Genomic DNA, 26,998 nt, shown 5'->3' on the forward strand with positions numbered 1-26,998 from the left:
TTTTGACCAAGAGATGTTTATAATTCAATTCAGTGACCACCTTAACCCTGTTCCACTGGTCATTTTGACTGGCTACATTAACTCTCTCTAGTACAGATTCATAGCGAAAGCCAGCAGATCACGTTAAACATGCAAATCTAATAAATATTAAGGCATAACCAAATCTTCCAGGGAAAGCTGCATTCCAGTCTACTTTTAGACACACACTCGCAAACTTCCCTTCTCTTGTTCTCTAAGGGGAATCCCTGCAGCCATTTTAAGGCATGTTCCCCTTCGTCAAGTGAACAAGGGAAGTTTACATGGACATACTTCACATACAGCTTCATATTTTTCCAATTGAGACATCACCACAGTGTAGTTCCTAAGAGCTCAATGGGGATTCCATTTAAACCCATTCAAATGTTCCACCAGTAGTGGACACTTGCGTAACTTAATAATGTACAGTACATTCAAGTGAACAAGATGGAGGGAAGTTATTGAGTGACAGGTATAGAAATAAACTGGAAGGCAGCCCATGTCACAGGAAGGCTTTGGGATTAAAAACAAAGATGAATACCGAAGCTCTTTTTTGGTTTTCATTCGCATTGGACTAAAAAAATAAGTCAGTCAAAGATTAAAACACAGTGAAGTTAAAACCTATCCCAAGTTATGATACATTACATCGTTTAAACATGCCAGTTTAAACAGCATCTCATTCAGATTATGATTTAGAAAGGCTACAGAAGAGGGTTTATTTATAAAAGAATACTTCAAACTCGAAATTATAGTCATGCTAAGCAATATTGCCGTATTAAAAATAATAACAACATGAGGATGTATATTTAAATAAAAAGCGCGAGATTAAAAGGAGAGCGGTAGTGAATGTTTCGTAAGCATGAGAAATGTAGTACAGGTACAAAGGACGGTTTGAGTGTTAAGAGTTCACCGCACCAATCAGATCTTGCCGTTCCTTGGCCCCTCCCCTCCTGTAATCCAACAGACATCAGGTCAAAGGTGGTGCTACCATTGAGAGGGAATCTATCTGCACCCTTCAACAGCACATATTGCATATAATAACTGCTTACAGCTAACATGACGCATTATTGGAGAATGGAGAGTGTGCAAAAAACTGCAAAGGTCCCTTTCACTGGCTCTAATGGAGCAGACCGTTCCCCCCTCAGAGGAAGCTAGCATTCATTAGAAAGGAAAATGGTGCTTTCCGTCTCAGTTTGTGGCTTGGGATGGAGGTGTGAGTGTTAAACCAGTGAGCAGTATCCGCCGCAGGCTCCTTGACGCTGGGGTTCATTATCAGACAGCTGGACACCGTGGTTCTGGATGCTGCTTTCCCAGAGGCCCGGCGTCTGCAGGATCTTCTCAACCAGCTCCTCAAAGGCACACTGAACGCCGTCCCGCGTCTTCGCGCTGGCCTCTATAATAATAATAATAATGGGACCGTAAGAGTTCAAGACAGGACAGGAATGATAGAGATCAATATTAAGGCGACTCATCAGTGAAATTAATATATGATGCAGGACGAGTTTAAAAATGCAAAGGTGAAATAATGACAACGTCTGATTGTGAAGAAAGCAGGACATCAGCAGGCACTAGCTGTTTCTATTCACCCGTTTTAAATGCACATTTTGGATTAAGGCATTAAAAAATGCTTGATGGAAATGCCAAGATGTGCATCAATGTTGAAAACCCGCATTAAAAACGTTTGCACACAACTGAGGAGGATAGACTTTTTATTCTATCCGAAAAATTGAGCATAAAGTACGATGGAAGCACTTTAATCAAATGAATTCCAGTACACTGTAAATAATACTGGGTTCCACAAAATCGATTCCAACCAAGAATTAAATTATCTTATTAGTTTTTACAAATTTAAGTGGACTGAACATGAAATAATTAAGTGGTCCCGACAAAATACACAATTAAAATGAGCTGAAACAAAACAATTCTTCAAAGCAGGGCGTGCGCAGCGTGTATGGAGAGCAGAAGCAGCGTGCAGGCGTTTACCTTTCACATCGACTGCGTCTGCAGTGCGCAGCTCATCACAAGCTGCTGCACAGATCAATCCATCTCTGTCTATTCTATCTAGTTACCCATCTATCTATAAATACACTTTTGGTTTTTACTTTTGCAAGGCCTGCGGCAACTTCCTCCGATGCTGTTTCCTTAACGTGCAAGTCTTTTTTTTTACAAATTATATAGATCCTGAATAACTGTTTGCTGCTCACGCTCTGAGGAGTGTCATTCATGTCTCGGTCAGAAGACACCCTGTGTGATCATGTCATTTTGATTATTGTCAGGATGATGTAGGCCTATAGTTATATTGATATTTATACATGATCAAACTAGTGTGCAACTTAAGCAAAACTGATACTAAAATGGTTTTAAGTTTCGTTTTGTAGTTCGGGCCTAACTTAATTTGTTGCCGTTTTTAATCTCTTAAGTTTATTTGATTGATTATATATATAAATCAGTGGATATTATCGATGCAATTTTTGGGTAAAACTGCTACTTTTTACTGTCATTCAATGTGTTTTTGGTCATTATCAATGCACTGTCACTTTAATTGAGCATGAGCAGCGCTGAAAAAATAGACCCAGCACCGAAACTATCCTGGCACTGCTGCTTCAGCGACGCTCACACCTCGAGCTGCTTTTGCATGTGGTACGAGAGTTTAACATGGACTCTGAAAAAAACACGCTCTGCTCACGCTTGCGGTGTGAAGCAGGCTTTAGTCATATGAACAAAGAGCGAGCATCACGGAGTGTGCACATTAAAAACTTTGTGATTTTATTATTATATAAGAAAGACTCGTGCAGCTTCCCATACTGCAGCAAATTCCATTTTTCTTTTTGATATTTGGCGCCAGATTATCAGGAAGTGACGATTTTGTTCTCTTTGACTCATTTGATGGAATCGCTGCTTTATTCGCATGTCTTTTAACACAATATTCTAGTTTTGCGCATAAATTTTATTTGACCTTTGGATGGAAACATACTGTAGCTACTGATAGTAAGATCAACTAAAAACATCAATTTAATTTAACAGTATATATTATATCGTGCTGTACTGCACCATAATCTGATTACAATAAAAAAAAAAAAAAAAATGTATATATATATATATATATATATATATATATATATATATATATATATATATATATATATATAAAAAGTTATATCTTTGCAAACAACTTTGCAAACAACTGTATAAAAAAACAATAAAATGATGCGATTAGGTTATGCGATTATTATAGCAAACCTAAACCCCGGCCCACAAGACAGAATTTTCATTTTTGGGGGAGCTCTGCCTTTAAGAAACTCCGTTAGCTCTTTATTTCAAAGCATCTGTTCAACGCAAATTTACGTTTTATAAAATAAAAGGAATTTGGAAATCTGTAACTTCTAGAGTTTTCACGATACTGGAATTTGGTACTAATCGATACTGAAATTTTAAAAACGTTCATTTCCCACTAAAAGTTGAGCACGTTCTTAAACAGCACTGATTTGCCAATGTGTTCAAAAGAAATGACTGTGATTGGCCGTGAAGGTCATCAGTTCACTGAACTCACTGCTGTTTACTGAGTGTAAACACAGATGCAGGGACACTGGAGCTTTCTAAAGTCATGCCGATCATCTGGTTTGTCTATAAGCGGACATACGAGCGATCCGCTGATGAATCATGAGTTTAAAATGCTTATTTAAAATGACTGTGATTGGCTTCGAAAATACAAGATCTGGACATCCTGACCATAATGCTTATCCACAATTAGTGATGGAAAACAAGGGAAGGAAGGTGCCAAAGGAGAAAATTGGCTTCAAATTCAAATACACCATTCAAACAACAACAACAAAAAAACATACCGATAAAGAGCATTGAGTGTTTCCGTGCAAACTTCAAGCCTTCGTTCCGGTCTACTTCACGGTTGTCCTGAAACAGAAAGATCTTTAGAATTGTAATGCTGAGTCACACCAAGATGAAGCAAATAAAAGTTACAGAAGCCTCCCAATATCAGCACTCGTGACTTCGACAGTTTAACGTTCCATGACTTGATTTATTGACTCATATTTTCAATAAACCACAATGAATCTTAAAAAAATCATCAAATATTAGTTTTGTTTTCTCTCCATAAAGACATCTTCATGTACTTCTGTACTTTATGTACTGTAATCATGAATGGAAAGTAAGAACTGTATATATTTGTATAAGAAAAGCTGTAACACATCACAATAAGGTTTGGATTTGGACACAAAAAAATTTGGATTTTTCCTTCATACATTCATTCATTATCCTTCAGCTTATCCTCAATTTCAGAGGTCACCACAGCGGAATGAATCACCAACAATTCCAGCTTATGTTTTACGCAGCGGATGCCTTTCCAGCTGCAACCTAGTACTGGGAAACACCCATACACACACTACGGACAATTTAGTTAATTCAATTGCCCTTCAGCGCATGAGTTTGGACTGTGGGAGAAACCGGAGCTCCCGCAGGAAACCCACGCCAACACGGGGAGAACATGCCAACTCCACACTGAAATGCCAACTGACCCAGCCGGGACTAGAACCGGTGACTTTGTTGCTGCGAGGCGACTGTACTAACCACTGAGCCACCATGCCAACCATTCCTTCATATTCATATTCATTTTTGGGTGGACAAACCCATTAACTAACTACATTAGTTCACAAAATTGGGCGGCACGGTGGGTAGTGCTGTCACCTCACAGCAAGAAGCTCGCTGGTTCAAGCCTCGGCTGGGTCTACAATTCTTTGTAGAGTTTGCATGTTCTCCCCGTGTTTGCTTGGGTTTCCTGCGGGTGCTCTGGTTTCCCCCACAATTCCAATGACGTGCTATAGGTGAATTTGGTAAGCTAAATTGTCCGTAGTGTATGAGTGTGAATGGGAGTGTTTGGGAGATTCCCAGTGATGGGTTACAGCTGGAAGGGCATCTACTGCGTAAAACATATGCTGGATAAGATGGTGGTTCATTCCACTGTGGCCCCCAGATTAATAAAGGAACTAAGTCGAAAAGAAAATGAATGAATGAGTTCACAAAATCCAACATAAAAAGATGAATATTTATTAAGCCTTTCATTAATTAGTTACCATTTTTACCTTTGCTCATGTATGATTAAAATCAAAAGTTTTATCTGATTTAAAAGGATAGTTGACTCAAAAATGAATCATTTACTCTCTCTTTACTTGTTTCAAGCCTTTATGAGTTTCCATCTTCTGTTGAACAAAACATATTTAGAATAAGGAGGCCCGTTCCCCAGTAGAGCTTTATGTATAGCAACACCCAGTATTGTACACAGCACAACAGAAATATTAGCCCTCTTGTGAATTTGTTTTTCTTTTTCAAATATTTCCCAAACAATGTTTAACAGAGCAAAATTTTTCACAGTATTACCCATTATATTCTTTCCTCTGGAGAAAGTCTTGTTTGTTTTTTTTCGGCTAAAATAAAAGCAGTTTTTAATTTTTAAGGTCAATATGATTAGCCTCCTTAAGCAAATGTTTTTTAATTGTCTACAGAACAAAACACTGTTATACAAGGACTTTCCTAATTACCCAATTTCCCTAGATAAGCCTTTAAAATGTCACTTTAGGCTGAATACTACTCTGCCTTAGTCTTACTAAGTCTTGTCGTCGATTTCAGTTGTAAGAGCAACAAATAATAACTTGACTTCTACTTGAACGCTTAGAAAAGTGGCAGATTTTTCAGATGAATCAACTGTTGAACTGCATCCCAATTATCACAAATACTGCAGAAGACCTACTGGAACCCCCATGGACCCAAGTTTCTCACAGAAATCAGTCAAGTTCGGTGAAGTAAAAATCATGATTTGGGGTTACATTCAGTATGGGGGCGTGTGAGAGATCTGCAGAGTGGATGGCAACATCAACAGCCTGAGGTATCAAGACATTTGTGCTGCCCATTACATTACAAACCACAGAAGAGGGCAAATTCTTCAGCAGGATAGCGCTCCTCATACTTCAGCCTCCACATCAAAGTTCCTGAAAGCAAAAAAGGTAAAGTTGCTCCAGGATTGGCCAGCCCAGTCACCAGACATGAACATTATTGAGCATGTCTGGGGTAAGATGAAGGATGAGGCATTGATGAATCCAAAGAATCTTGATGAACTCTGGGAGTCCTGCAAGAACGCTTTCTTTGTCATTCCAGATGACTTTATTAATCAGTGATTTGAGTCATTGCAGAGATGTCTGGATGCAGTCCTCCAAGCTCATGGGAGTCATGCACAATATAGATTATTTTTCCACTGCAGCATGACTTTATATTCTATACTGGACATTATTTCTGTTAAGTGACAACACTTTTGTCTAAGCAAAGTCAGTCCTTACTGTCCTAACGAAAAAATTAAAAATTAAGGCATGATCATATTTTATTGTGGTAAAATAAGTGTAGAAGTTGATCAAGTTATTATTTGTTGTTCCTAAAACCTGGATAGCTGACAAAACTTTTGTCAGTTACGGCAGTATGCTGAAAAACAAAGTAAAATAATATGCACGGTCATCATGGCAAAGATAAAAAAAAAATCAGTTATTATAAAGTAGTTATTAGTTAAATTATTTATTAAAACTATTAAGTTTATACACGTGCTGAACAAAATATTGAAAGAAAGAAACTGAAAAAAAATATATACAGGGGGGATAATAATTATGACTTTACCTGTATCTTTCTTCAACCATTGCTTGACAACTTAAGGAAATTTGCCTTAAAATTCCACACTAACCCATAGCCCGAATGGCACTCAAAAACCAAAACCACCAACCAAATATTCATCATTTGTGTTAAAGAATAACATCTCACCTAATGCCTTAACATTGCCACGCAATGTTTTAAGCATAAAACGCGCTCCAACATCCCATAAACAGCTTATCTTCGAAAGTTTTGCACCTTGGAGATTTTAGCGTGGCAATTTCATTTTTCATGGTCTACCAAAAGCCAGAGTGTCAAACTCAGTTCCTGGAAAGCCCCGTCCATGCAGAGTTCACTTCCAAACTTTATCCATCACACATGAATGCACTTTTAAAAATAAGCCTGAGGTGCATAATTCGTTTGTAGTAAGTATGTGTGTAATTGGCGTTAAAGCCATACTGTGCAGTGCTGAGGCGGTCCAGGAACTGAGTTTGACACTCCTGACTTAAAAGAACAGTAAGTGTACCAAACACTAAAATCCTGTCATCAATACATTTGTTTTTGCCTATATAACGAAAGTCAAGGTATCAAGACAACAGTATACCCTCAGTGACTTCTACTGGCCAATCAATATAAAATAGCAAAACTTGAAAATAAGTATGCTGAGAGATTACATTTTAGGTTCAGGACCTAAAAGTTAGCGTGAAATCAAAATATGCAATGTTTATTATTTCGATGCGCACATTGTTATTCTTTAGGTGAACAATTCATTTGTGCAAATCCACTGAAAAAAAAGATGTTTTAGTAATCTTCAATCAAAATCTGAGCATTTGGCACGCCCCTCCTACCGTTAGCTTGCTATGAGTGAATGATGCGCAAAAAGAAAGCCCCGCCCCCTACTCAATATTCCATTTCAGTTTGGAGTGCATCAACATACTGAAACAAAAGCCTCAGGAACTTCCGGTTCATGTGGACTTTAAGGTGCATTTCTCACTGAAGCAGAAAACTGAATTGAGCAGAGATTTAATTCTGTGCTCCTCCTCAGTATCTCAAACTAAAAATTGTAGAGGAGTGGACCATAAACTTGCATCATTAGCATACCTGCCAACATTTGTCTTTGAAAGTCTGGGAGACTGGTGGGTGGTGGGTTGTTTGCTTGTTGTGTTAAGAACTGTACCATGGACCAGATTTCAGATTTCGCAAGTTTTTACATCTCGTTTAAGTACACAAGAACAGCAGCTACGCTAATTGTTCTCTTTATTCTCTATTTCCACCTGGGAATACTCAGCCCGAGACCCTCAGAGACTATGCAGCGCCACTGATTCGATCCAAGACCAGCAACGAGACGATCCCAAGGTTTCCATAATCCTGGACCAGGGCGTATCCTGAGCAGCTGCTGTGGTGGTCATGGAGGAGTGGGGAGCATGAGACTGATTCCTGTGACACTCCAGGGACAGACGAGTCTTCGCTGACGTCCAGCTTCTTCAGCGCCTAGACTGCAGCTCTGCACAAGACGTTTGGCCATAGGAGAAATGGTCGTGCCCAATTGAGCCTGGTTTCTCTCGTTTTTTAATTCTTCATTTTCGCCAATTGGTGAAGTTTTTCCCTCTCCGCTGTCATCACTGCCTTGCATGGTTCGGGATCTGTAGAGCAGCGCATCGATGGATTTGCTCTTCAGTGTTTGGACTCTCAGTAGTGAATAGTAAACCACACTGAACTGAACTTAAACTCTGAAAACTGGACTGACACTGACTCAATCAAAGATAGCACAGAGAGTGTGTGAGAGAGAGAAAGAGTTTACAGCTTTCATTTTCTCCTAGCTGGGTTCGGATGAACTTCCCGGTCAGTGAAAGACAGTCCAGCAAACTCACAAGCAGTGGAATTGTGCACAGTTATCTGCTTTAAGAAGTTGGAGCGTTTTAATTACTTGCAGTCTCCTCCCTCACCATAGTAAGCTACCACAACTTAACACATATGTGATAAATGATGTCAGTACATAATAGCCGGTTATGATTATTACGGAACCCATAACGAATTGCTTGTGTCTGCATCGCGGTGCATCGAAGAAACAATTAATATTGACACTTTAGTTTATATTACTATTGTTGCATTACTACATTAATGAGCTGGTCGATTGTGAACATTTGACAATTTTGCAACGCAGTGCTTTCCCACACTTTAACCAGCAGGGGTCCTCCTCGAGCTCTGATTTGGAAAGCTTCAAGTAATAAACCTTTTTCTGATACAATTGAGTAATTGAAAGCTTCATTTCACCACCACTAGACTGTACCAAAAAGTTGAGAAATAGTTGCGAACCGGGGGGAAATGGGAGGGTGGTTTTCTGGGAGAAATGACAAAATGGGGGTGTCAGCAGGTAAGGTCAATAGTGAATGCCATTTCAGAGTGGAAAGTTGATTAAACCACCAAGACAAACATTTATTTATTTATTTTTCTAAAATTAATTAGATTAATCACCTAAACAAATTAATTTGGATTTCGGGTCAACTAGCTGTAATTTCAATGCCCTGTAAAAGCTGTTTTAAAACCTGATAAAGCTAAATACATTTGTAAATTTTGTCTATTGGATATGTTGTTGAGGCTAACTAGCTAGACAGGACAAAACCTTGAAATGTAAGTTTAAGCTGAAGACAAAAACATAAAATGTTCTCCAACCAGCCATGATTATAAGGGTGCTTTCAACTATGGAATATAATATTAGTGGATTACAATAGGGAATAGGGTATAAAGGGGGATTTTGGATACAGCACACCAGGAATGTCTCCATCTCTGTGATCTGATCGTCCAGAAAGCATCTGAACACCACATACAAAGTTTAAATTCTCCAAATATGAAATAAACAAACCTTGTCGATTTTGTTCCCCACCAGCATTTTAACCAGGTCGTTGCGTGTACAGTACGTCTCCAGCTCATTGAGCCAGTTCTCAAGCTTTGTGAACGTGTCCCGCTTCGTAACATCATACACTACAAGAAGAAAAACAAACAGTAAGTGCATTTCAGCAACTAGTTTGGATTTGAGGGTTAAAACTTCCTGATTGAGACCACCTGACTGTCCAATATTCTGCTCATTACACGGCCTACTAATCAAATAAAGACAAGGAACATATTGATTAAAGCAAAAAAAGATTTTATTACGCGAGAAGGACGAGAAGTTAGATCGATCTGAAGGACATAAAACTAAAACGGCTACGCCTAAAATCAGTTGTCTGGCTCAGTTATACAATTAATCGATCGTTGTGCATTTTACAAAACTGACTGGATAAAATGATCCCATGTAATAAATAATAAATTCAATAACAATTAAAAACGTACCCAAAATGACACCCTGGGCTCCTCTGTAGTAGCTTGGTGTTAGAGTTCTGAACCTCTCCTGACCCGCCGTGTCCTAAAACAAAAAGTTCATGAGGATTTCAGGAGCTTTCAAGTAAAACAAAGCGTGACAGTGACATCTAGTGGAACAAGACAGCTGTTAACAGTTAAAGCGCATGAAAAATAAAACACAAGTATTTCATGAATTCAAGCACCTCACAAAATACAGCACTTACCCATATAGCCAGTTTTGCTCGGTTGCCATCAATCGCAATAGTTTTGACTTTGAAGTCCACACCTAAAAATACCAATGAAAGTGTCAATTATAAAGCAGTGTTTCTCAACCATGTTCCTGCACCAACACGGCATGTTTTTGATGTCTCCCTTGTCTGTCACACCCATAACAGGTCTTTAAGTCTCTGCAAATGAGCTGATGATCTGAATCAGGCATGTTTGGTTAAGGAGGCATGAGCTGCGTCCCAATTCACATATTTATACTATGCCCTATATACTTTTGAGTGTGTAACAGAAGAGTATGCAAGCTTTGGGACATACTACTTCCTCGTTATCAAATCGTTGTGTTGCTTAGTTATGAGCCCTGTCAATCATCCACATTTCTATCATATTTAATTTCCTACCTTATTGGAGAAGCAGCAGCAGCAGGTTAATCTGCCATTCACGAGTCTTTCATGCAGAGAAATCTCCTCAGGTCTTTGGATAATTATGCATTTAGATGTTAATGTCCAAACACGTCTTTATAGAAGTTCAGTATTGTTGTTGTAGATGATATATAACACAGAAAATGCGGTTTAAATATGTTGCAGTTGGCTAGATATTAATTAACAGTCATACAAACTTCTTTACCGAAGCTTACTTGACGGTTGGTCTCGCGCATCCATCATGTTTGTAGTTTATTCACATTTTTTATCCGTGTTTGTAGTTCAATCGAATTCACGTCCAACGTGCAATGTATTGTGGGCAATATCGGCTATTAGAGTATGGACGGTTCTACACTTAAAATTTTGACCGGAAATAGTAAACCATCCGGGTATCTTTGGCATACTCCTTTCGACATACTACGATTTGGGGCATACTAATTCTATTTTCAAATACTATTTAGGACGGATAGTGTGCGAAATGGGAAGCAGCATAAAAAATGTGCAGAGCTGGTGGTCCTCCAGGAAAGTGGTTGAGAAACAATGTTCTAAAGTATGCTCCATTTTACACAAGAAATACACATACATTTTCCTTTACTGATCTGAAAATGAAAACAATAGAAGCAATCTAGCACAGTATACTTACTACATAGCATAGCAGCACGTATTTCTTTTAATACAGGGTATATGCAGTAATCCCAAAGGTAATTTCAATATCTTTTTAAGACTTTTTAAAGACCTTCTCAGAATATTTTAAGACCTCATAACTACTTCAAGTTCTAATCAGAGCTTTAGCTTAAGAAACAGTTGTTAATAAACAGTTGTAGTTAGATAAATTAATGGAGAACAACCATGCAACAGAACTCAACAGGCTTCAGCCAGTGTTTAAAGTCGTCTTTTTCCATCTTGGAGTACGTAAACTTACATTTTCCACTTACATGGATCGAGCATGCCGTTGTTAATATTAGGAGGAAAAATAAATGTATTTATGCTTTTCTGGAGTCAAACAGTTTGGACAACACTTGAACAAAATTTAAGACCTCGTAAAAATAAGATTAAGACTTTTTAATAACTTTTAAGGCCCTTAATTTTCTCATTGTTGATTTATTAGCTTTCAATACTTTTTAAGATCCCGCGGACATCCTATATTAGATATAGAACTGTGACTGCAGATGTTAAATAAACTTTTGGCTAATTCTGCCACATTGTACATTTCTGTTTTATTAATGTGCATTGCTAGTCGCAACTTTAAAAAAATAAAATAAACATTAAAAAAATCAGAAAAACATTAATAAAAACAAGCTATAACTAGAATATGAAGTGACGCTGTTACTGTGCAGCGAGGCGCAGCGTGTCTTCGCTGGTGTGGGCGTCAAGCAGAGTTGAAATCAAGTCAATTTAATGGTATTGAGTAGGCCCATGTGGAATCTGCGCGCACAGAAATCCGCAGATTTTTAGCCCATCATTGAGTCTATGCATTTACTTGTGTAAATGTGTGTACATTTATATTTAATCAGTTTTTTAATTAATTTCAATAATATTAGTGACTAATATGAAAATGTTCATTTGTTTTATTTACAATACAGTTAGTAAAGTAATATTTTTTTTAAGTAATATGTCTTTTAGTAGATCTATTATATGAGAGACTGGCTTTGTTTACCAAACAAGTGGATCTAATTGGATTTGCATTGTAAACATTAAATAAAATTTCATATATTTAGTTTTTTGTTTTGATACTCCCAAAAACATTCCACATAAATCCGCAGATTTTTTACTAAATTCTCCACAGAAATAGTAAAAAATGTCCGCAGATTCTGTCTGGCCCTAGTAATGAGCTGTGATGCGGTTCAGCGGCAAGCAATCGGAAGGTTGTTGCTAGATTAGATATGGTTGTGGCTGGAAGTTAACGAAAATGATTTACACTATTTAATAAATTTCCCATTAATTGTATTTTATTAACGTCTACCCCTGCCCCAACCCTAAACCCAACCGTCACAGTAACATAAAAACAGTAGTTGTACGAGTATTATTAGGTTATCTATTAAATTACCCAATAAACTGCAATTTTTAACATATACCCGTACCCTAAACCCAACCGTCACAGTACTGTAAAAATATTAACTATTCTTATGCAGCGTCATAAAAAAATGCTGCTACATTGAAATATGCACATTGCAAATTAATCTTCCGGCCAGCCGTGTATCCCATCTAGACTTTACCCAATCGGAATGTTGAAGTCCACCGCTTTAAAGTATTCCAGAGAACACAGTACTGTGAACTTTGGTTCCGACCACACTTGTTCCTAAGGGTTTTTATTATTGAGGTCGCCAGATTTTCAATTATTTACGATGTTTTCTTACAGCGACATACATTAAAAAAAAGTTACTGATGTGCATTAATGTGTTAAAGCAGGATTCCCATTTAAACGGGAATCCCATGCTAACTATAACAACTTCAGTATATTTCAGACATATGCACACATGTTGGATAAGTGGAGCATAGCCACACCACACGCAGCAACTTGATCTTTCATTGTTAAATGAATTTGGATAAAAAGTGGGCAACTTTTCAAGCTAGAAAGTATGTTTTTATGCGGGAATGTTACTGATTTGCTGCCACGGCTCCTTTAAATACGAGATCAATGTACCAAATTTTGACGCATTGTTACCACAGCAAATTTTGATGCTCTCGCCACCTTCAGTGTGAACGCTGTTATACGGTCAACATCTTTTGCCATTTCTTGGAAAATAGTCATTAGTCATTTCTACTGAATTAGCTTTATTAATATAAACAGACTTAAGGTAAAACTACACAGTAAAATGCCAGGTTCCACACAATTCCTTCATGTTGTCCCAACACAAATAGATTAAGTTAACTTAATCGTTTTTTTTTTTACAGTTTTAGGTGGATTGAACATAAAACAATTAAGTTGTCCCCCAAAACCCCTCAAGACCTGTGTTGATTCCGCTCATTTTAAATAAGTAGTTATTTACAGACCATTTTGAGGGACTTAAACAATAACAATGGTACTAACATATATCCTGTTTTACATGTTTTCATTTCCATAGCTTCGGAAAATCCAGAAAGGTGCACATCATGATAAATAATGTTATGATAGCTGTTTTAATGTTGAATTATGATTACATTTCCTTTTTCTACAGTTATGAAATAGTCTGATAGGCAAGCAATGTTCATGAGCCAGCGACTACACCACATTGAAATGGTCTATAAGCTTATTAGTTTTGAGCATTAACTGCTTATATAGACCCGTTAACAATGTCTGGTTATTATCAGTTATATATTCACAACCACTCGTGGGTGACTCACCAATGGTTGCTGCTAATTCTGGGTCGAAGGTGTCATCTGTGAAACGCAGGAGCAAACTGTGGACATAACAGGACAAATGAAAGAAAAGTTAGCATTGGCACAAAACATTTAGCATTTCTTGTTTCACACAGCTCTTATACAGTTCAATTTAACTGTGTACACATGACAACTGTAATAATGTAAATTGAGGATAAGTTGGTTTTATATTCACACATTTGTTCAGTAACAACTTGTGACATGCTCCCTATATTGTTTACCATGGTACTTTGAATATTCGGTCTGAAATCACATGTAAGGTTGACTCAAAACAACATTAGCACTATTGATTTAACTGTGAACAATGCTGTATATTGATAGTCATTGGCTGCTAATATGATTTACCCATTTAGAAAATGCAAAGAATACTTTTCTGAAAATCTAATATTAAGAAGTCAGAATGTGCGAATATAAAACTAACATTACCGCAATATAATTAAAGGGCAATTTACTCACTGGACGGGGAAAGACATTAAACCATTTAAGGAATAGTTCACCAAAATAAATAAATAAATAAATATATATATATATATATATATATATATATATATATATATATATATATATATATATATATATATATATATCATTTACTCACTATGTACTCTCAAGTGGTTCCAAACCTTTATAAGTTTCTTTATTCTGTTGAACACAAAAGAAGATATTTTGAAAAAAGCTGAAAACCTGTAACCATTAACTTCCATACTAAGAAAAGATAATAAGGAAGTCAATGGTGACAGATTCCCAACATTTCTCAAAATATTGTGTTTAAGTTTGTTTAAACTGCAATATTAAAACTCATAAAGGTTTGAAACACGTAAATAGTTAAATAATGACAGAACTTTCCTTTTTGGGTCATTGATTCTTTAAATTTCACTGCTAATTTTGCTAGAAATCACTTTGTCATCGTAAGTAGGCATGTTTAATGTGTTTTGTTCATATTTTAAGCATCTGACCCCTCTATAACCTCAAGCTAAGGGTACAGTAAAGCTGGTTTTATGTTCACAAATTCGTTCAGTGACAACCTGCCTATATTGTTTACTATGGTACTTTGAATATTCGGTCTGAAATCACATGTAAGGATGACTCAAAACAACATTAGCACTATTAATTGACTATGAACAATAATATGTAACCATTAACTTCCATACTAAGAAAAGATAATATGGAAGTCAATGATGACAGATTCCCAACATTTCTCTGAATACTGTGTTTAGGTTTGTTTAAACTATTATTAACATTCATATAGGTTTGAAACATGTAAATAGTGAATAAATAATGACAAAATGTTCCTTTTTGGGTTTACTATCCCTTTAAATTTCACTGCTAGTTTTGCTAAGAATCACTGTGTCATCACATTGGCATGTTTAATGTGTTTTGTTCATATTTTAAGCATCTGACTCCTCTATAACCTCAATCTAAGAGTACAGTAAAGCTGGTTTTATGTTCACAAATTCATTCAGTGACAACTTGTGACATGTACCCCATATTGTTTACCATGGTATTGTGATTATTTGATCTGAAATCACATGCAAGTATGACTTTAAATCAACATTAGCACTATTTATTTAACTGTGAACAATTTGTACTTTGATAGTCATTGGCTGCTTATATGATTACTTTATGTAGAATTAGTAAATAATATAAACATTAAATGAATATAAAGAGTTATATTATTAAGGAAAAAGTCAGAAAGTGTGAATATAAAACCAACTTTACCTCGATCAATCTAAGGCCTGTGTTTCTAGAGGTAACTGCCACAAAACGAGCACATAGCATGACTGCTACAGGAACAGCTGCCAGCTAACACTGCTGCTCTGACAATATTAATTATTTAAAACGATGCGACAACAGTAACAGTATACAAAGTATTCATTACCAGGTCATTTTGAGAAGTTAAACTACAATTATATTCATAACTCACCATTATATAAAAGCTAACAATCGGCAGAGCTTATTGAGAGCAGTCAAAAACAGCTCATGAGGTTCAAAGTACCACGAGAAACAAAATGTGCGAAATTCCTTCTGTTATTTACCTAAATACAACAATTACAAGTGAAGTTTACTAGCTAATTTGAATAGGGAGAGTCTAGGCACAAGCGACAGTCAGCATTACGTTACTTTAGCAGAGCTTGTTGCTCGTCCAGACGATGCTAACGCTATTTAACAGCTCCTGCTAGTGTACAAACAAGATCAAGTGAATCAAAAACCTCTGACTTCACCTTGATTTACCGACTCCACTCTCTCCGATTATTAAAATCTTCAGAGTTGTCAACACGTCGTCGTCCATGTTCAGGCTGTTTACACTAAAGCTGGTTGAACTCGCGTCCGCTGCTGCTGCGCTGGAACTTCCGATTGGAGCGTGACGTCATGAGTATCAAGTTAGATGTTGCGTAAGAAGTCGTGTTGAAATCATGATTTGACGGAGGCAACAAAAAAGGGTTGATATAAAAGATATGAGGTGGAATTTTTTATTCTATTTATTTATTTATTTATTTATTTATCTATTTATTTATTTTTGCATAACCATCAGGAACAATCATACAACACAATACAAAATATGAAACAAAAAACTAAAATAACAATGGTAAAAAACAACAAAACAAAAAAAGATAAATAAATAAAAACAAATTATTTAATTACACAAAGTGTAATTATACCCATAGTGTACAGCATTTCTACATCCAATGATTTTAAGAATTGACAGGGGAATCAAAAAAGTGTCATAATAATCTCTGATTATTTGCTTTTCAACAATTTCACAGTAGAAATAAAGAAGTCAAACTCGATACAAAAAACTGTAAATGCGAGAGATGATTAATCAGATGATTAAATTATTAGATTATTAAATTATTATTATTATTAGATGATTATTTCCTAAACTCTGGAATAGCCTTCCTGATAACGTCCGAGGCTCAGACACACTCTCCCAATTCAAAACTAGATTAAAGACCTATCTGTTTAGTAAAGCATACACTTAGTGCACCACTTAGCGGGCTTCCACACAGGTTCTACATCTTGTTTATATACGCTATGAACAGCAGCTACGCTAATTATTTTCTTTATTCTCCATTTCCACCTGGGGATACTCTTCCCGAGGCCCTCAGACTATGCAGAGTCACTGATTCGATCCAAGACCAACGACGAGATGATCCCAAGGTTTCCATAATCCTGGACCAGGCCGTATCCTGAGCAGCTACTGTGGTGGTCATGGAGGAGTGGAGAACATGAGACTGATTCCTGTGACGCTCCAGAGACAGATGAGTCTTCGCTGAGGCCAGCTTCCAGCCTCCGCCACTGAGACTGCAGCTCTGCACAAGACGTTTGGCCAGCGGAGAAATTAAAATGATCGTGCCCAACTGAGCCTGGTTTCTCTCAAGGTTTTTTTTCTTCACTTTCGCCAATTAGTGAAGTTTTTTTCCCTCTCCGCTGTCGCCTCTGGCTTGCATGGTTCGGGATCTGTAGAGCTGCGCATCGTTGGATTTGCTCTTCAATATTTGGACTCTCAGTAGTGATTATTAAACCACACTGAACTGAGCTCAACTGAACTGAACTTAAACACTACAAACTGAACTACACTGTTCCTATTTACTGTGACCTTTTATGTGAAGCTGCTTTGACACAATCTACATTGTATAAGCGCTATACAAATAAAGCTGAATTGAATTGATTTAGCAAATTTCTGTTTGTGTATGTAAAAGTTTGTCAATAAAATAAAGAGATTAACAGTATATTTAAGACATTTGTTGGATTGGTTTTCATAATAAAAAATAATATCTTAAGTTTTGTCCTTTCAAAAATATATTTGGCTAGATCCATCCAAAAATTTGTTTACAACGTTGCATTCAAAAAGCAAATGATAAAGGCTCTCTTTATCCACATTGCAGAAACCACAGATATCCTCCATTTCAATGTTCGTTTGATAAAAACGATTTTACTAGGTAAATTGTATGTAGTATTTAAAAATTAATTTCCATAATTTTATAAATAGTGTATTTGAAGGGAGTTAACCAGGCTCTTTTCCAATTAATATTAACTGTAACAAAGTTCCAGAAACATTTGCCTCTAGGAGTCATTTTATTTTGCTTCTAAAAAGTATTACGAACATATTTGTTAGTACATTTTATATCAGTCAACTCAACACCGTCTAAATGTCATTTTGGGTTTACAACAGATTTATAGCAAATATGATTTTTAACAAGTTGAATCATTTTCACCAAAACAGAGTACCGTTTCTACATTTTTTGTGTAAAGAAAGTATTTTAAAGTACTTTAAAAATGCTCAAAAATGTCTCTGCCAGTGTTTTCAAACTATTATATTTAATTTACCAAAGTCCCACAAGTGGCAATTTCACATCTGTCACATCCATAACGCAACTTTTTATGAGGAAAAGTTATTGTTGTTTTGTGGTTTGGGGTATTCATTCAATCATTTTCCTTCAGCTTAGTCCCTTATTTATCAGGGATCACCACAGCGGAATGAATCACCAACTATTCCATCATATGTTTTACGTAGCGGATGCTCTTCTAGCTGCAACCCATCACTGGGAAACACTGATACACTCTCGCATTAACACTCACACTCATACACATGTGCCAATTTAGTTTACCCAAATATATATAGATATGGACAAAATCAACCATGTCAGCGTACCCTTCCATTAAAGAAAGAAAATCTACAGTGGTCACTGAAATAACAAACTGAAAAAGTAATGATTAATCAAAATTAGCGCAAATAAACTAATGAAAAATCAGATATTGTTTTTGAATTGTGAGTCAACAGATGCATTACAAAGCCAAACTAAAATGAAATTGGTTAGCACTGTTGCCTCACAGCAAGAAAAGAAGGTCACTGGTTTGAGTCCTGGCTGGGTCAGTTGGCATTTCTGTGTGGAGTTTGCATGTTCTCCCTGAGTTCGCGTGGGTTTCCTCCGGGTGCTCCGGTTTCCCCGCTATAGGGGAATTATATAAACTAAATTGTCTGTAGTCTGTAGTGCGTGTGTATGTGTGTGTGTGTAAATGTTTCTCAGTACTGGGTTACGGCTGAAAGGGCATCCGCTACATAACAAATATGCTGGAATAGTTGGTGGTTCATTCCGCTGTGGCGACCTCTGAAATAGAGACTAAGCTGAAGGAAAATTAATGAATTTATGTCAAATAGTTTGTATTTATGTTCAGTTTTTTTATTAATCCTAATTAGGTTGTCTGCAGGTTGTTGTTGTTTTAGCATTATTAATAAGCAACATGCATCCCATTAATCCTCAACCCAGATAATAACAGACACCTTTTCCTGTTTTAAGAATCTCAAGATGCTCAAATTTTAAAAGCTTTTTCTGAAGATCCTCCAATTTCACTCATTTAGTTTCTTTGAAGAGCTTTCCATTGTTTCTCCTTCAGAGGCCCATTGTTTCACTGAGAGCCAACAGCTCCACTTCTACAGGACGTACAGGATCACTGATTCAGAAAATTGTTCAATTTTAGTAGAAACTCAGTCTTTTGATTATGGGGTTGGGTGGTAACTCTAGTGGAAACAGTTATCAAGATAACAAAAGACAAAGGCTGAAGAGACCCTTTGTGTCTGTGCTGTTATTTGTATTGTTAAGACCCCAAAATGTCTAGGGTTGAGGTTGAACATAAGTTAAAAAATGTATTTAATTAATTAACAGTTAGCAGGTTATTATTTTAATGACCTTAAGGTTCTTTTATTGTGAGAAAAAGTTTGCATTTACTGAAAACAAAGAATAGGTGCGCAAACAAAAATAGGCCAAAATGATAAACAAAAATTAACTAACTTTACCCCGAAGATAACTTACCTATTAGAACCAAAAGAAATGCAGAAAATAACTTACAAATACTTCCCTTACTCCTTAACTCAACCAAGAAGCTGGAGAAAAAGTCAGTTCAAAATAAATGGCATCAGCTCAGTTTACAGCTTTATAATACAAAGTTTGGGTTTTACAGTCACAACAAGGAGGGGAGAGAAGAAAGATGGAGCGAACCTTAAAGTTCACAACTTTTCACAACTAGAGAAAACACCACAACAGGTTATTGAATAAGAATGAAGCATTCTTGGAAAAACGTAAGGCTTGGTTTGACAAATGCAGCAAAAATCGCCCACAAAACATTCCCCATTTTCTCTTATGGTATTAATGATATTAGAATTACCTTTGGTAATATGAATTTATAAGCGGTATGGTGGCTCAGTGGTTACACTGTAAATAATGGCTGTGATTTCAACAGTAAAAAAAACCCTTTAAAAATGCTACAGTAAAAATCTGTAAGCTGGTTAATATGTTTCTTTAATACGGTGAATAACCGTAAATTGACCTCCCCCACATGGCACATCACCTTATTTGCTTTTTGTTGACATTATTATGGATCTTTTTAATTGTTTCCCCGTAAGTTCTGTACATTAGAGATTTATGTTACATCTAATGTTAATAAACAATGTTTATTTAATGACTTTAATGTTATGCGTGTTACCATACTGGTGTTCAGTAGCTGTGTGAATCACACTGTGCTGTGATGAGCTTTGGTTCATTATGTAACTTACTCATCACCACCTGCATATAGCTGAGCTAACGTGTCTAACTGTGTAACAAAAGATGTGAAGATGTTGGTAAATCAAAATACAGACATATTCCATCAATAAATTAATGAAATACGGTAGTTTACTGTAAAAATGAGAAATTACTTTTACGGTTTGTACCGTATTTTTAACGGTAAAGTACTGACAACCACAGCTGCCGTTTTTTAACCGTAAATTTTACAGTTTTATTTTTTGCAGTGTTTCCTTACAGTAAGAAGGTCGCTGGTTCAAGTCCCGGCTGGGTCAGCTGGCATTTCTGTGTGGAGTTTGCATGTTCTCTTCGTGTTCATGTGGGTTTCCTCCGGGTGCTCCAGTTTCCCCCACAGTCCAAACACATGCGCTATAGGGGACTTGGATGAAAGAAATTGGCTGTAGTGTATGTGTGTGAATGCGAGTGTATAAATTGGCGGTTGATTCAGCTGTGGCGACCCCTTATGAATAAAGGGACAAAGGAAAATGAATGAATGAATGAATGAATGAATGAAATAAGGCTACTTTACAAGTGCTAATAAACAGTTAATAAATTAATTAATAAAGGGCAGGTAATAATCCAGTAGTAAATGGTGTGAATTGTTACTTAAACTAAAGTGTAACCGAAATTAATCTGAAGCGTATAACAAAATATCTTATCTTTCACCCATTTAGGTATTTATTATGCAAGCTCCTCCCCAAAGGGAGAGGGTATATGCAAATAAACTCATAATACCTACTACTACTACTTGGAGAAACAGAATAACGAGCATATTGAAGTGAACGGTCAACTTTACAACATGAGGTCCTGCACCACAGACTGCATTGAAAAGCCCATCAGGCGCTGTTTTGAAAGTCTCGGTAAATTCGTCGGTCTTCACCCGTGGTGGTTTGTCGTTTTACCTCTTGTGATGTCCTCAGGTCTCGGAGGAGGATTTTACTTTTTGAACGAGCTGAAATCCGACGACATAGTGGAGCAGTTTACTCCGAAAAAAGGGCGCGCGAAAATGGAGAAGCGTTTCTTTCAGGAAACTTTCCCTCAGAGCGACTCTCAGTTTTCAGTTATCCGACTCAACACCGACGGGGTTTTTGCGTCTTTGATATTTTCCTCACAGTCAAACATACTCAGTGTTACAGCACTCGACGAAATCATCCGTGTTGATGAAGAAATTAAAAGATTCAACGTAATTTTTGACACAAATACGTTTGCGTTTTCGGATATTTGCGCAAATGTTAACGGAACGTGTAACTCTAACGTAATTCTCGATATTTTCGGTTACAACGCCAGTAATTTTAGTTTCGTCAACATAACGTATCCAAAATACTGCCGGTCTGAATTCAACTGTGTCCACTTGGGAAATGTCATCAGTGAAGTGGAAGTGAATCAGGATGGATTTGTCCAAAATGCCAAAGCAATGAGACTTTTCTATTATCTACAAGAAAACAACACAATGACAGATGCCTGGCTTCAGAAATTGGTGGACGTGCTCTCTAATGTAACCACATCAAATACAGAAGTAAGTGTATGACAGCTAAACATTTGGACACAAGTGTACATTTTTAGAAAGTGAGACTTGATCGGCTGTATAGGTGAATAAATAAAATTTACATTGATGTATTGTTTTTTGGGACAGGACACTATTTGACCGAGATAAAATCTGTAATTAAAGGGTTTTTAAAAACTGAAATACATAGAAAACTGCCTTTAAAGTTGTCCAAATTAAGCTGATTGCACTATAAATAAAAATTAAGTTTTGATATATTTACTAACTGCAAATAGACATTTTTGTCAATATAATGGTTCTTATTATTTTTCTCTCAGCAGTTATTAGTTTTATGTCACATCAAATGTTGATAAAACTGATTAGCATTTTTGGTTGTTTTTGTCTGTATAACAAAGAAACAATGTGCAGATGTAGGTATTTTAAAACATTAGTGTATCAACATAAATTAATGAAATACAGTAGTTTACCGTAAAAATAAAATTTGATTCGAGGTTCTACTGTATTTTTATGTTAAAAATCGGACAACCACAGCTATCCTTTTTAATCATTATTCCTTTTACAGTGTATATTAAAATTATTTGACTATTTCTCTTTTTTTGCATTGACATTTTTGTCCTTAATTAACCTACATCCACTGGCCACTCTATTAGGTCCACCTTACTAGTACTGGGCTGGACCCCCTTTTCCCTAGTGATGGTTGTGCGTGAAAATCCCAGTAGATCAGCAGTTTCTGAAATACGCCCGTCTGGCACCAACAATCATGCCACATTCAAAGTCATTTAAATCACATTTCTTCCCTATTCTGATGCTCGGTTGGAACTGCTGCAGATCGTCTTGACCATGTCTACATGCCTAAATGCATGGAGTTGCTGCCATGTGATTGGCTCATTAGAAATTTGCGTTGACAAGCAGTTGTACCTAATAAAGTGGCCAGTGGGTGTATATGTAACTTTTCAAACAACACAAACCAAATTGTCAAATGTGACATTATCAGATCTCATTATTTGAAGACAACAAATGTTGCTAAATATTTTGGTGTGTAAAACTCAATAATAATTTTTGAACAAATACTAGTCAATGAAAGTTAATGATGTGTTTTTGTCAGGTATCTTATTTCACCTCCATGTCAAGACAGCAGGAGTTTGAGAAGAGCACCCGATCTGTCACTCAACTTTTCGCTATTACATATTTTCTTGCCATCTCATTTTCAATAATGTCTTGCCTGAGGTTTGTGTCATTTTTCTATGAATAAAAAGATCTGTTTACACACACAATAACACATTTCAAAGATTGTGGAAATTGATTGAAAAGTATCACATTGGTTAATTTCTCTCCATAGGTTTGACAATGTGAGGAATAAGGCATGGCTTGCTTCTCTTGGAGTTTTTTCCACTGCACAAGCAGTGCTGTCCAGCTTCGGGTTGCTGTTACTCTTGAACGTGCCATTTGTTATTACAGCCGCATCTTCTCCATTCCTCATTCTTGGTAAGATTCAGTTTTTTTAACCAGTTTGGCACGACATATTTGCATTTTTGCACTGATTACGCACAAAAGCCATAAGGCAAGAGGCAACAAACATTGTAGGACGAAATTCTAGTCAATCCATCCATTCTCCAAACTGCTAATTCTTTAAATGGTTGTTAGGGTCATAAAAATGATAATTAAACATAAAAAACAGTCATTTAGTAATCTTTAACTTAAAGACTCTAAAAATGATGGGCTGTATTAACCCAATGCTGGGTCAAATATGGACAAACCAAAGGATGGATTAATTATTACATTTAGATTAAACATTTTGAAAGCATATTTTTATATATATTGCAGACATTACTAGAAGCTTGCTGACAAAATTTGTTAAAATAAATCAGAAAGAAAAGAAATCTCAGCTCACAAGGTTAATACAACCCAGCCTTTTTTATTTGTTTTGTCAGACAAACCCAGCTGTTGTGTTAGTTTTTTTTCAATTCAATTGAAATATTTTTTGTTTAACCCAACAGATGGATTTTTACATATTTGACCCAATGTTTGGTTAATACAACCCAGAATTTTCTTTTAGAATTTTTTTTGTCAGACAAACCCAACTGTTGGGTTCGTTTTTTCCCATTAAATTTAAATCTTTTTTGTTTAACCCAACAGTTGGATTTTTCCATATTTGACCCAATGTTAGATTTGTCCATATTTCAACCAACATATGGTTAATACAACCCAGTTTTTTAGAATGCGTTTTGTCTGGCAAACCAAATTGTTGTGCTAGTTTTTTCAACTCAATTTATAAATTTTTGTTTAACCAAAAAGTTGGATTTGTCCATATTTGCCCCAATGTTTAGTTAAAACAACCCAGCCTTTAAGAATGTGCTTTGACAGACAAACCAAATTGTTGTTATTTTTCAATTGACTTTAGATTTTTTTGTGTAACCCAAACGGTTGAGTTTGTCCACATTTGACACAATGTTAGATTTGTCCATATTTCACCCAACATTTGGTTTATACAACCCAGCCTTTTTAGAATCTGTTTAGTCTGGCAAACCCAACTGTTGGGTTAGTTTATTCAATTAAATAAAACATTTTTTTTAGTTTGACCCAAAAGTTAAAATTGTCAATATTTAACCCAAAGTTTGGTTAGGCCAACCAAGTCTCTTTTTTTTTTTGTCCGACAAACCCAACTGTTATGTTCGTTTTTTTTTTTTCAATTAAATTTAAATATTTTTGCGTTCAACCCAACAGCTGGATTTGGTCATATCTGACCAATGTTAGATTTGTCTTTATTTGACCCAACATTTGGTTAAATCAACCCAGCCTTCTCTTAAAATTTGTTTTGTCAGACAAACCCAACTGTTAGGTTAGTTTTTTTCAATTCAAATGAAATATTTATTGTTTAACCCAACAGTTGGATTTGTCCATGTTTGACAACATTTGGTTAACACAACCCATGGGCGCCACTAGGAAGTTAGGATGATTCTAGGGGCCCACGCCGTTTTAGGGAGCCAAAAGTTACTATTAGGGGGCCCAATCAACAACCATCACTCCTCTCTTTTTTTAAAAACCAACATTTGTCCATTTGATCCAACATTGGGTTCGTACAACCCAGCATTTTTAACAGTGCAAATGTAGCATGTCATATTCCACACGTCTAACAGATCTTCATTTTTAGGAATTGGTATCGACGACATGTTCATCATGATCTCCAGCTGGCAGCGGACCAACATTCAAGACTCGGTGCCAAATCGCATGGCCGACACCTACAGAGAAGCTGCCATTTCAATCACAATCACCACCCTGACCGATGTCCTGGCCTTCTACCTGAGCTTCAGCAACCCATTCGGCTCCGTTCAGTCTTTCTGCCTCTACGCGGGCACAGCCGTCCTGTTCTGCTACTTCTATAACATCACTTTCTTCGGCGCCTGTTTGGCTCTGAATGGCAGACGGGAAAGTGCCAACAAACACTGGTTAACTTGCATGAAGGTACCAGAGGAGGCGCCATCTGGAAGGTCTAAAGCGTACAATCTCTGTTGTGTTGGAGGGTCATACAACCGTAACACAGGAACCGAAGAGGAACATCCAATGACGTTGTTCTTTAGGAAGTGCTATGGCCCGTTTCTGACAACATCCTGGTGTAAAGCATTCGTAGTGTTGATCTACTTCATATACATTGGTGTTAGCATTTACGGCTGCCTCCAACTGAAGGAGGGCATTGATCTCAAGAACCTAGCGCTTGACGATTCCTACATCATCCAGTATTACGATGCCGAAAACGCTTACTTTCGTTATTACGGTCCCAATGTGATGCTAGCCATCAATGGGACGTTTCCATATTGGGAGGAGAGCGAACGCAATCAACTCGAGACTTGCATCGAACGATTTCTGGAGCTCGATTTTGTCAACTCGTCAACATCTTGGCTTCATGCCTTCGAAAGGTATGGTGTTGGTAGAAACATCAGCTCAGAAGCTACATTTAAAACACATCTCCATGAGTTTCTAGAGCCCAACCCAATGCTCAAACAGGATGTTAACATAACCGATGATAACATAACAGCATCTCGCCTGTTCCTCCAGACGATTGTACAGAATGCAACAGAGAAGACTGTACTGAACTCTTTAAGGGAGACAGCAGAGATATGCCCATACCCATTGCTGGTCTACCATCCTTCGTTCATCTACCATGATCAATACACAGTAATTGGACAGGTCACTCTTCAGACGATCGCAGTATCAACCGCAGTCATGCTCTTCATCGCTCTTATGCTGATTCCTCATCCTCTTTGTGCTCTCTGGGTGGCTTTTGCCATCGCTTCGGTCATTTTGGGAGTCACCGGATTCATGGCTCTCCTAAACATAAGCCTGGATTCCATCTCCATGATTAATCTGGTCATTAGCATTGGCTTCTCGGTGGATTTTTCTGCCCATATCTCCTACACGTTTGTATCCAGTACTAAGACTGATGTCAATGAGAGGGTTGTGGAGGCACTGGCACACCTAGGTTACCCTATACTACAGGGGGCGCTGTCTACGGTTGTGGGGGTGGTGGTGCTTTCAGCTTCCAGCAGCTACATATTTAGGACACTCTTCACCATTGTGCTTCTAGTCGTTACTTTCGGGCTGCTTCATGGTATTGCTTTTATCCCAGTGTTTCTGACTTTCTGTGGATTTTGCCACAAGCTACTGAAGCACTGAATTTGACTATGAAGGTTTTTTTGCTTCCTTTTGTCCTATGATTGGTGTATATAATCAAACTGATGTGTAGAACATGTGATGATCCAGACTGGATTAAAATAGTCCTGTGATGGTCCAAAAATGAAATTTGTTATTAATTACTCTCTTATTTCATTAAAAACACCCTGAGATCTTCGTTCGTTTTCAGAATATAAATTAAGACGGATTTTAGATGAAATCCTGGCACTCTCTCATCTTTCATAGAGAGGCACAGTCCAGAGAAA

The 26,998-nt window shown here is 36.9% G+C and overlaps 2 protein-coding genes across 2 annotated transcripts; one reads left to right on the top strand and one right to left on the bottom strand.

Annotated features, from left to right (window-relative positions):
• On the bottom strand, window positions 1–16,355 carry rab18b (RAB18B, member RAS oncogene family). The gene is made up of 7 exons (XM_056471158.1): window positions 16,223–16,355; window positions 13,965–14,020; window positions 10,218–10,279; window positions 9,985–10,057; window positions 9,518–9,636; window positions 3,858–3,924; window positions 1–1,408 (listed from the first exon to the last, which is right to left on the bottom strand). Exons 1-7 carry the CDS (start codon window positions 16,288–16,290, stop codon window positions 1,236–1,238), a joined length of 618 nt encoding a protein of 205 aa, XP_056327133.1. The 5' UTR covers window positions 16,291–16,355; the 3' UTR covers window positions 1–1,235.
• A 5,004-nt stretch (window positions 16,356–21,359) lies between these two features.
• Window positions 21,360–26,823, top strand: LOC130235218 (patched domain-containing protein 3). The gene is made up of 4 exons (XM_056465688.1): window positions 21,360–22,076; window positions 23,170–23,291; window positions 23,404–23,549; window positions 25,216–26,823. Exons 1-4 carry the CDS (start codon window positions 21,360–21,362, stop codon window positions 26,733–26,735), a joined length of 2,505 nt encoding a protein of 834 aa, XP_056321663.1. The 3' UTR covers window positions 26,736–26,823.
• Window positions 26,824–26,998: the final 175 nt, after the last annotated feature.

Source organism: Danio aesculapii, chromosome 2, assembly GCF_903798145.1.
Source record: "Danio aesculapii chromosome 2, fDanAes4.1, whole genome shotgun sequence".
In the NCBI taxonomy this organism is placed as follows: domain Eukaryota; kingdom Metazoa; phylum Chordata; class Actinopteri; order Cypriniformes; family Danionidae; genus Danio; species Danio aesculapii.